Genomic DNA, 10,754 nt, shown 5'->3' with positions numbered 1-10,754 from the left:
AAGCAATAGTGTAAGGCCGAGTTTATAAAGGCAAGAAACAAAAAGGGCCACACTACATCATAATTCTAAAAGGACAAAGGGTGTTAAAAAACAAGCCTGAAGGCTTCGTGTCTTAATGCAAGGAGTATCCGCAATAAGTTGGATGAATTAACTGTGCAGATAGATGTTAACAGATATGATGTGATTGGAATTACGGAGACGTGGCTCCAGGATGATCAGGGCTCAGAACACAACATCCATGGGTATTCAACTTTCAGGAAGAATAGAATAAAAGGAAAAGGAGGTGGGGTAGCATTGCTGGTTAAACCGGAGATGAATGCAATAGTTCGGAAGGTCATTAGCTTGGATGATGTGGAATCTATATGGGTAGAGCTGCAGAACACCAAAGGGCAAAAAACGTTAGTGGGTGTTATGTAGAGACTTCCAAACAGTCGTAGTGATGATGGGGAGGCCATCAAACAGGAAATTAGGGAAGCATGCAATAAAGGTGCAGCAGTTATCATGGGTGACTTTAATATGCATAACGATTGGGCTAACCAAACTGGAAGCAACACGGTGGAGGAGGATTTCGTGGAGTGCATAAGGGTTTTCCAGACCAATATGTCGAGGAACCGACTAGGGGGGAGGCCATTTTAGATTGGGTGTTGTATAATGAGAGGGGATTAATTAGCAATCTCGTTGTGCGAGGCCCCTTGGGAAAGAGTGACCATAATATGGTGGAATTCCACATTAGGTTGGAGAATGAAACAGTTAATTCAAAGTCATTGATCCAGAACTTAAAGAAGGGTAACTTTGAAGGTATGAGGCGTGAATTGGCTCGGATATATTGGCGAATGACACTGAAGGGGTTGACTGTGGATGGCCACTGGCAGACATTTAGAGACCGCATGGATGAACTAAAACAATTGTACATCCCTGTCAGGCGTAAAAATAAAAAAGTGAAGGTGGCTCAAACGTGTCTTTCAAGGGAAATCAGGGATAGTGTTATACCCAAGGAAGTGGCATAGAAATTGGCCAGAAATAGCAGTGAACCTGGGGACTGCAAGAAATGTAGAACTCAGCAGAGGAGGACAAAGGTTTTGATTAGGGCAGGGAAAATAGAGTACGAGAGGAAGCTTGCAGAGGACATTAAGACGGACTGCAAAAGTTTCGATAGATATATAAAGAGAAAAAAGTTAGTAAAGACAAACGTAGGGCCCCTGCAGTCAGAATCTGGATTAGACATAACGGGGAACAAATAAATGGCAGACCAATTGAACAAGTACTTTGGTTTGGTATTCAGGAAGGAGAACACAAACAACCTTCCGGATCTAAAAGGGGTCTGAGGGTCAAGTAAGAAGGAGGAACTGAGGGAAATCCTTATTCGTCGGGAAAATGTATTGGGGAAATTGAAGGGATTGAAGGCCGATATATCCCCAGCGCCTGATGGACTGCATCCCAGAGTACTTACGGAGGTGGCCTTGGAAATAGCGGATGCATTGACAGTCATTTTCCAACATGGCAAAGACTCTGTCAGTTCCTATCGAGTGGAGGGTAGCCAATGTAACCGCATATTTCAAAAAAGGAGGTAGAGAGAAAACAGGGAATAAGAGACCGGTCAGCCTGACATCACTAGTGGGTAAATGATTGAAACAATTATTAATGATGTCATAGCAGCGCATTTGGAAAAAGGTGACAAAATAGGTCCAAGTCAGCAAGGATATTTGAATGGGAATTCATGGTTGACAAATCTTCTGGAATTTTTGAGGATGTTTCCAGTCGTGGGGACAAGGGAGAACCCGTTGATATGGTATATTTGGACTTTCAGATGGCTTTCGACAAGGTCCCACACAAGAGATGAATGTGCAATGTTAAAGTACATGGGATTGGGGGAAATGTGCTGACATGTATTGAGAACTGGTTGTCAGACAGGAAGCAAAGAGTCGGAGTAAATGGGTACTTTTCAGAATGGCAGGCAGTGACTAGTGAGGTACCGCAAGGTTCTGTGCTGTGGCCCCAGCTGTTTACATTGTACATTAATGATTTGGACGAAGGGATTAAATGAAGTATCTCCAAATTTTCGATTGACAATAAATTGGGTGGCAGTGTGAGCTGTGAGGTGAATGCTATGAGGCTGCAGAGTGACATGGATAGGTTTGGTGAGTGGGCAAATGCATGGCAGATGAAGTATATTGTGGTTAAATGTGAGGTTATCCAGTTTGGTGGTAAAAGCAGAGACAGACTATTATCTGAATGGGGACAGATTACGAGACGGGGAGGTGTAACGAGACCTGGGTGTCAAGGTCCATCAGTTATTGAAGGTTGGCATGCAGGTACAGCAGGCGGTTAAGAAAGCAAATGGCATGTTGGCCTTCATAGCGAGGGAATTTGAGTACAGGGGCATGGAGGTGTTGCTACAGTTGTACAGGGCCTTGGTGAGGCCACATCTGGAGTATTGTGTGCAGTTTTGGTCTCCTAACTTGAGGAAGGACATTCTTGCTATTGAGGGAGCGCAGCGAAGGATCACCAGACTGATTCCCGGGATGGCAGGACTAACATATCAAGAACGACTGGATCAACTGGGCTTGTATTCACTGGAGTTCAGAAGAATGAGAGAGGATCTCATAGAAACATTTAAAATTCTGACGGGTTTAGACAGGTTAGATGCAGGAAGAATGTTCCCAATGTTGGGGAAGTCCAGAACCAGGGGTCACAGTCTAAGGATAAGGGTTAAGCCATTTAGCACAGAGATGAGGAGAAACATCTGCAACCAGAGAGTGATGAATCTGTGGAATTTTCTACCACAGAAGGTTGTTGAGGCCAATTCACCATATATATTCATAAAGGAGTTAGATGTACTCCTTACTACTAGGGGGATCAAGGGGCATGGCGAGAAAGCAGGAATGGGGTACTGAAGTTACATTTTCAGCCATGAACTCATTGAATGGCGGTGCAGGCTCGATGGGCAGAATGGCATACTCCTGCAGCTTTATTCTATGTTTCGATGTTTCTACACCAACTTTCTTGCAAAATGTCATTTTCTTTCCTAATTGCTTAATCTACCTGCATGCCAGTACGCTCTGTTACATGTATCGGTGGCTGGACATGTGTCGGTGGCTGGAAGGGACGAATGGCCTACTCCTGCACCTATTTTCTATATTTCTATGTTTCTATGTTTCTATAGGACACTTGCTTCTCTTTGAACACCTTCATTTAATAATTTCTAATCATTTACAAAAAAATCAGTTTTTCTATTCTTCCTAACAAAGGGAATAACGTCACAGTTCCCCACATCGTACTCCACCTGCCAGCATATTGCCCACTTGCTTAATCCCTAAATCCCATCTCTATTTTAGCATCAGCCAATTTGGATACACTGCACTAGGTCACCTCATCTAATCATTATTAATCATTGTTAATACCTGAGGTGTAACAGTAGCCCTTGTGGAATCCCACTCGTTACAGCTTGCCATACAGAAAAAGTCCCGTTTGTCCCAAATCTCTTTACTCTTCGTTAACCAATCCACTATCTCTGCCAATACATTACCCACGAAGTCATGAGCACCAGTGTTGCACAACATCATTTTTGTGGAACATCAACGTATGCATTTTGAATTAAACATATATTATGTTCACTGATTCCACTTTATCTAGCCTGCAGAATGCTTCCTCATAAAACTATTACATTTGTTAAACATGATATCCCTTCCATAAAGCAATGCAGATTCTGCCTAATAATATTTTCATTTTCTTAGTAGCTTTTTACCACTTCCTTTATAATGGATTGAAGCATTTCGCAATAACTGCAATCAGGCGAACTGGCCTGCAATAGCTGTTTCCCCTCTCCATCCCTGATTGGATAGTGGGGTATATTTGTTGCTTTCCAATCAATTGGGACCATTCTAGAATCCAGGGAATTTCGGTTGATTGCACCCAAATCCACAGCCTGCTCTTAAATTATGTTAGGATGTAGGCCATCATGTCCAGGTGATTTGTTGGCTTTAGCCCCAATAGTTTCCCAAATGCGTTTTCCTCTGCTGATCAAAAGTATTTTAAGTTCATCACTCTTATTAGTCCCTTAGTTATCCACTGTTTTTCTACCCCTTTTATGTGCTATAGTGAAGTAAGATTCAAAGAATGTTGTTTAAAATCTCTGCAATTTCCTCATACCATGTCACAATTTATGCTGTCTGCACCACCAGTTCTATTTTGTAGATTCTGCCATAATTACAGTAATTCTTACAATCGTTTTTTTATGTTTCTTGCTATTTGACTCTTATATTCCCACCTGATCCCACAACACAGCGCTGCCCCCGATCATCAAAATCAACGGCCCGGCCTTCGACAACGTGAAACATTTTCCATACCTCGGGAGCCTGCTATTGATCAGGGCAGATATCGATGACGAGGTCCAACGCCGCCTCTAGTGTGTCAGTGCAGCCTTCGGGTGCCTGAGGAAGCGAGTGTTTGAAGACCATGACCTCAAACCTTACACCAAGCTAGTAGTGATAACAGCTCTGCTAGAAAGCTCAGAGTCGTGGACCAGATACAAACATCGAAAAACGCTGGAAAATTATGGCCAACACAGAACAAGATCCTGCAAATCCACTTGGAGGAAAGACGCACCAACGTCCGTAGCCGAAGGCCGCCCGAAATGGAGGAAGAGCATCGGGGTGCGAGCTGAGCACGTCGAAACAATTTGTCGAGCGCATGCAGAAATCAGGCACAGACATTGGAAGGAGCGTGCGGAAAAGCAGGCGCCCCACTCATTTTTTCCTGCAACCACTTCCTTTCCCACCTTTGAAAGAGACTGTAATTGTCGCATAGGACTATACAGCCATCTGAGACCTCACTTTTAGAATGTAAGCAAGTCTTCCTCGATTCCGATGTACTGCCTATTGTTCATCTGAATGTTTTCTCAGAAGAATCACTCAACACTCAGAATCGGTTCCAACGCCAATGCGGCCTTTATTTTTGCATGCGGGGAGGAAGCCTCAGGACTGGATCCAGGCACTTCTCTCCGATGAACAAAGAAACTCATCGATATTTATATGTTTTACAATAGTTCCTTACAGTTACTCAGCCCACTTCGGCTGGACACAAAACAATCATAAAGATTATAGATTACATATAGGTTTCTTTAACCAAATAGAATTCCCCTGATACCTCAGGGGCTGTATGTTCGGTTTTTGTCAGCTCGGGCTGATTAATGACCTCGTTATGTGAGGCAGGTTCTCCACTTATCTCTGTTCCTCAGGGCTCGGCTGTGTGAAGTCACTGATTATACCAGTGTACTATAATGGTTTGTTATAATTATCTTGTATCCAAGGCATTCCTGGTAGTGGGCCTCACAGGGTCATTGCTCGGTCATTGCTCGGTCAGCCCCAGTTCATTACTTGACTAATGGGGTTCCCATCATGCTTGGACAGCCATTTTATATGTGGCCACTTTAAACTTATATGAGTTTAGATAAATTCAGCTGGTGCCTAATACCGAGTGTTTTGATATATTCAACAGGTGTCTCATGCCTACAACAGTTACCAAGTAACAAGCTAATGAATAAGGTCACTGAATTTCGAGTCAGCGGCTAAGTAGTACAAACTTTAGCTAACTGGCTGAAAGAGAGAAAACATAGAGTTGGCGTAAAATGATAGCTATTCAAAGTGGCAGAAGGTGGTTAGTGGTGTTCAACAAGCACAATTGCTGGGAGCACTGTTCTTCACAATCTATATTATGGATATAGAACTTGCAATCAAAAAGACAATTTGTAGATTCGTACATGATACCAGATTTGGTTGGGGACAGCAGTAGTACACAATACTGAGGAGAACAGGACCAAATTACAAGAGGACATTAATAAACTTGAAGAATCGGCATATAATTGACAAATTAATTTCAACGCAGCTAAATGTGAGGAATTATATTTGTTTGGAAGAATGTGGAAGTCACTTATTACTTCGAAGCAAAAGCACGAAGCAAGAATATTATCTGAATGGTGGCAGACTAGGAATAGGAGAGGTGCAACGAGACCTGGGTGTTATGGTTCTTCATTCACTGAGAGTGGGCACGCAGGTACAGCAGGCGGCAAATTATATGTTGGCCTTCATAGCTCGGGGATTTGAATATAGAAGCAGGGAGCTCTTACTGCAGTTGTACAGGGCCTTAGTGAGGTCTCACCTGGAATATTGTGTGCAGTTTTGGTCTCCTATTCTGAGGAAGGACGTTCCTGCTATTGAGGGAGTGCAGCGAAAGTTCACCAGACTGATTCCAGGGATGGCTGGGCGGTCATATTTGGAGAGACTGGATCAACTGCGCATTTATTCACTGAGTTTAGAAGGATGAGATTGGATCTCTTGGAAAAATATAAGATTCTGACAGGACTAGACAGGTTAGATGCAGGAAAAATGTTCCCGATGCTGGGGAAGTCCACAACCAGTGGACATAGTCTTAGGATAAGGGGTAGGCCATTTAGGGCTGAACTGAGGAAAAACGTCTTCACTCAGAGAGTTGTCAACATGTGGAATTCCCTGCCGCAGAGAGTTGTTGATGCCAGTCCACTGGATATATCCAAGCGCGAGTTAGATATGGCTCTTACGGTTAACGGGACCAAGGGGTACGGAGAGAAAGCAGGAAAGGGGTACTGAAGGAATGATCAGCCATGATCATATTGAATGGCGGTGCAGGCTCGAAGGGCTGAATGGCCTACTCCTGCACCTCTGTTTCTATGTTTCTATGTTTCTACTTGTAGGATGAGAGTCTGGGTGGGGTAGATGAGAAAGTAAATCTCGGAATACAAATAAACCAGTCATTAAAAGTATCAACAAAGGTGATCAAGGCCCTAAAAAGCAAAGGAATCACTAGTGTTTATTTCTCGAGTGATAGATTTGAAAAAAAGTGAAGTTATGCTAAACTTGTATCGATACATGGTTCGAAAGTGCTTGGACTACTTGGAGAAATATTCTGGTTCCAATATGATAAGAAAGAATATAGAAGCTTTGGAGAGGATGCAAAACAGAGTTTCATGGATGATACCAGACCTGTGAGTGTATACATACCAAGAAACGAGGAACAGACGGGATCTCTTTTCTGCTGAAAAGAGAAGGCTGAGTCGTGTCCTAAAAGAGATTATTAAAATTATGAACAATTTTGAGACAGTAGATACAGACAGTGTATTTCTACTTGTGGAGAAGAGCAGAATTGAAGGCCATCAACACGAGTTGGTCAACAATAAAGCAAATATTGAATTCAGAAGAAATTCTTTACTCAAACAGTGGTGAGTATCTGGAACTCGCTATGCAGAGAGAAGTTGAAAAAATAGTATATTTGTATTTGAGGTGCGGTTAAATAAGCATATAAGGGAGAAGGGAATAAAGGTTTATGCTGATTGATTTAGATGTGGCAACACAGGAGGAGGCTCGAGTCCAGCATAAACGCTGGCATGTACTGGTTGGGCCGAATGTTACTCTCTGTCTTGTATCCTATGTAATCCTGTGCACCAAAACAGACAGGGGATTATTGCATCTCAATAATTGTAACATTATGTCGACCGTTGAATTAACTTCCCTATTGTTTTGCTTATTTCAATTTTTACACAGTTTTACCTGTCGATCCAGTTCGCAGATTCAGATTAAGAGCAGGCATATTCCCGATGCTAGATTTACAATTAAATTTTAATACTGCTGGCCATACTTCGACGATTTATCAGCAACGGAAACGTCAGGAAAAATTCAGGTAAAACGACGTAACATCAATTAACATTCAAAACTGGTGGAAAAGTGCAACACTAAAGGAGAAAGCAGCTGCACTCCTTTTTCCCAGGAGACAGGACGAAGGGGTCGGTGCAGCTGCAATCATTCCGTGCTACATTTTCAGCAAAATACAGAGAAAAAGTAAGGTCACCAGCAGTCCTAAACCATCGAATCTTATCCTAAATCTAGTTGATATTCCTGCCACTCACAAGGTAGAATCAAATTAAATTCGCCGCTCTGTCAGATATTAAATCGTTTGATCAACTATTATTAAAGGTCCTTTATCACTGACTATTTTCATACTTAAGGCAGAAGGTCCTTATTTGTCAGGAATCAGCAACCAATGGACTGAGGAAGCCCTGCGTCAAGGTTGGGTGAAATGCCATAAGTGGCAGACAAAATGTCACCTACCTGAGAGATTTTACATCAACCATCTTGATAAAGCTGTAAAGAGATAAACCTTAGTCTAAGCTGTAACTTCAGCTCAAAGTGAATTTTATTTTTCAAAGGCGAGCTCTAGTTCGTATTTCTTTCATTATTAACACATCTTAGAATCAGTATCCATGGAGAAGTCAGCATCTTCTTCAACACTTCTCTGAATTTCCTCTGGGTCGCTGCATAAATAAACGGGTTGAGACAGGAACTCAAAAGCTTCATCATAATCCCGGTTTCAGTCGCGATATACGCTGGGCTTGTGCGGTCACCTCGATAATAACTGACGTTTGTCAGTCCAGTAGTTAAAAAGCTAATGACAGCTGTCAGCCACAACAGTATAAAACTGCCCGATATAGTGAATAGTAAAATGATGGATTTGACTCGGTTCTCTGTCTCTGCATCACATTGCTTCTCACTGCTGTGACCCCGTAGTCTCCTGCGGACTCTATTGGCCACGAAAATGCGTCGGATTGTCAAGGAGTTACACAAGGCTATTAAAGCAAAAGGAAGCCAAACTACCCAGACTGTGTGAAACCAGAAGTACGCTGCACCTGGAGGTGATGCAAAGAAAGCCACACTTGGCCGGCAGCCCCACTGCATATTATTAATTATTTGCTGAGCTTCATACACAAACAAAATGGGAATGTTCTTCAATAATATCAAGACCGAGAATGTTATTATAACGGTGACTGCTGTTCTTTTAGTGCAATAATTTGTTTTAAACCTTTGGCAGCAGATAACTACAAATCGATCAAATGTGAAGGAGACGGTGAACCAAACAGATAGATCGATGTTTACAGTAGCGATGTATAGAATGAACGTGCACACAGGAGTTTGGGACAAGAAGGAAAGTGGAAAGTGATAATTGAAAATATGATACACTATTACATTGATGTTCAAGACCAGGAGATCTGCTGTGGCCATGGCCACCATGTAGACATAGATGCACTCGGAAAGGCTACAGCTTGCTCGAGAGAGAATCACAATTGTCATGAAGTTGGCTGTAAGAAAGACAGAGATGGTATGAATAAAGTTACAATATCTAGGATGAGCGTTTTACTCCACTCATTCTGATTATCAACACGGACCACTGCGAGAACATGATTAGTATTGGATACTTTACCAGGGAAACGGATCCATACATTTTAATGAGGTGTTGCAGTGCTCACTCTTCACCGTGTTGCAAGCCACCCAGAAATCCGCTAAGATCCTTGTGTTGGACCTTTAAATAACATTGCAACTTCAGTCAGATTATTGTATTACGGGAAACAAGAAGAGCGTTGACACGAGGTACAAGATTTGGTTCCAGTCGCTACCGACCGTGTAATGCCGACAGCTATAAAAAACATTACCTGAAGCAACATTCTGTAAGAACAGAGAGACAGTTAACACCGATTAACAAACAGGCAATGGCTCACCGGGCACACCGACGGCTACGAGAATCGGGTAGTAAATTTCTTTAAACAGTAGAATAGATGGTTGTCCCATTTTCTGTGCAAAAATATGAATTCTGCAAGACTGAAAAACTTGTTACCGCACGGCTGAGACAAAGTTAGGGAACCTACATTTATACACTCATCAATCCTCCAGTGCGAAAATTCTGGTGAGATCTTAATTAGCATTAGTGACAGTCACTTAACAAATAGGCTCAGGTGAGTAGATTCTTAAAATCTAATACGTCACCTTAAAATCAAATGGTTGAAGTTGTTATTGGAAAGCATCCGAAGCATTATTTACAAGTAGAAAATGCTGTCTTGCAATAATGTTTTGGACCGAATTCCCACAGGAATAGTGAAGACAGCTATCCTTGCATTACATGACTTGATCCTTACACAATGTGAATGGCCTGATTCCTTTCAAACAGTCCTTGAGTCAAATATTGCAGTACTGGTGCTAATGCCACTCTGCAGAACATAATGGTTTAAGAGCAGCTCTTCGAGCCTGTTTTGCCATTTAATCAGAAATATTTTTTTAATATTCATTGATGACATCTGGTCGTTGCTGGCCAGGTCAACATTGATTGCCATTTGCTAATTGACCTTGAGAAGATAGTGGGGAGCCGCCTTCTTAAACGTTTGCACCATGTGGTGAAGGGATTCCAACACTGCTTTTAGGGAGGTAGCTCCAGGATTTTGACCCAGCGACAATGAAGGAATGACAATATGCTTCCAAATCAGGATGGTGGGTGACTTGGAAACAAACGTGGAGTGGGTGGTGTTCCCTTGCGCCTGCTTACTTTGTCCTTCTAGGAGGTAGATTTGGGAGGAGCTGTAGAAGATGCGTTTCGAGTTGCTGCAGTGCAGCTTGTAAGTCGTATACACTGCAGCCATGGCACGTTGCTGATGGAGGGATTGATTTTTCCGGGTGCTGGATGGGGTGCTAATCAAGTGGACTGATTTGAGATGGATGGTATTGAGCTTCATGACAATTCTTGGAGCTGCACTCATCCAGGCAAGTCGAGATTATTCAAGCATGCTCCTGACTTGTGCCTTATGAGACATAAGAACATAAGAAGTATGAGCAGGTGTAGGCCATACGGCCCCTTGAGGCTGCTGCGCCATTTAATATGATCACAGCTGATGCTATCTTGAT

The 10,754-nt window shown here is 42.5% G+C and overlaps 1 protein-coding gene across 1 annotated transcript; it reads right to left on the bottom strand.

The window, feature by feature from the left end:
* Window positions 1-8,243: 8,243 nt before the first annotated feature.
* On the bottom strand, window positions 8,244-10,492 carry LOC139253842 (probable G-protein coupled receptor 139). The gene is made up of 2 exons (XM_070873595.1): window positions 10,399-10,492; window positions 8,244-9,163 (listed from the first exon to the last, which is right to left on the bottom strand). The coding sequence occupies exons 1-2, from the start codon at window positions 10,490-10,492 to the stop codon at window positions 8,244-8,246; spliced, it is 1,014 nt and encodes a 337-aa protein (XP_070729696.1).
* Between the last annotated feature and the right edge of the window lie 262 nt (window positions 10,493-10,754).

This window comes from Pristiophorus japonicus, unplaced genomic scaffold (genome assembly GCF_044704955.1).
Source record: "Pristiophorus japonicus isolate sPriJap1 unplaced genomic scaffold, sPriJap1.hap1 HAP1_SCAFFOLD_52, whole genome shotgun sequence".
Classification (NCBI taxonomy): domain Eukaryota; kingdom Metazoa; phylum Chordata; class Chondrichthyes; family Pristiophoridae; genus Pristiophorus; species Pristiophorus japonicus.
The sequence above is the reverse complement of the archived record's forward strand: the minus strand, read 5'-3'. Positions and strand labels throughout refer to the sequence as shown.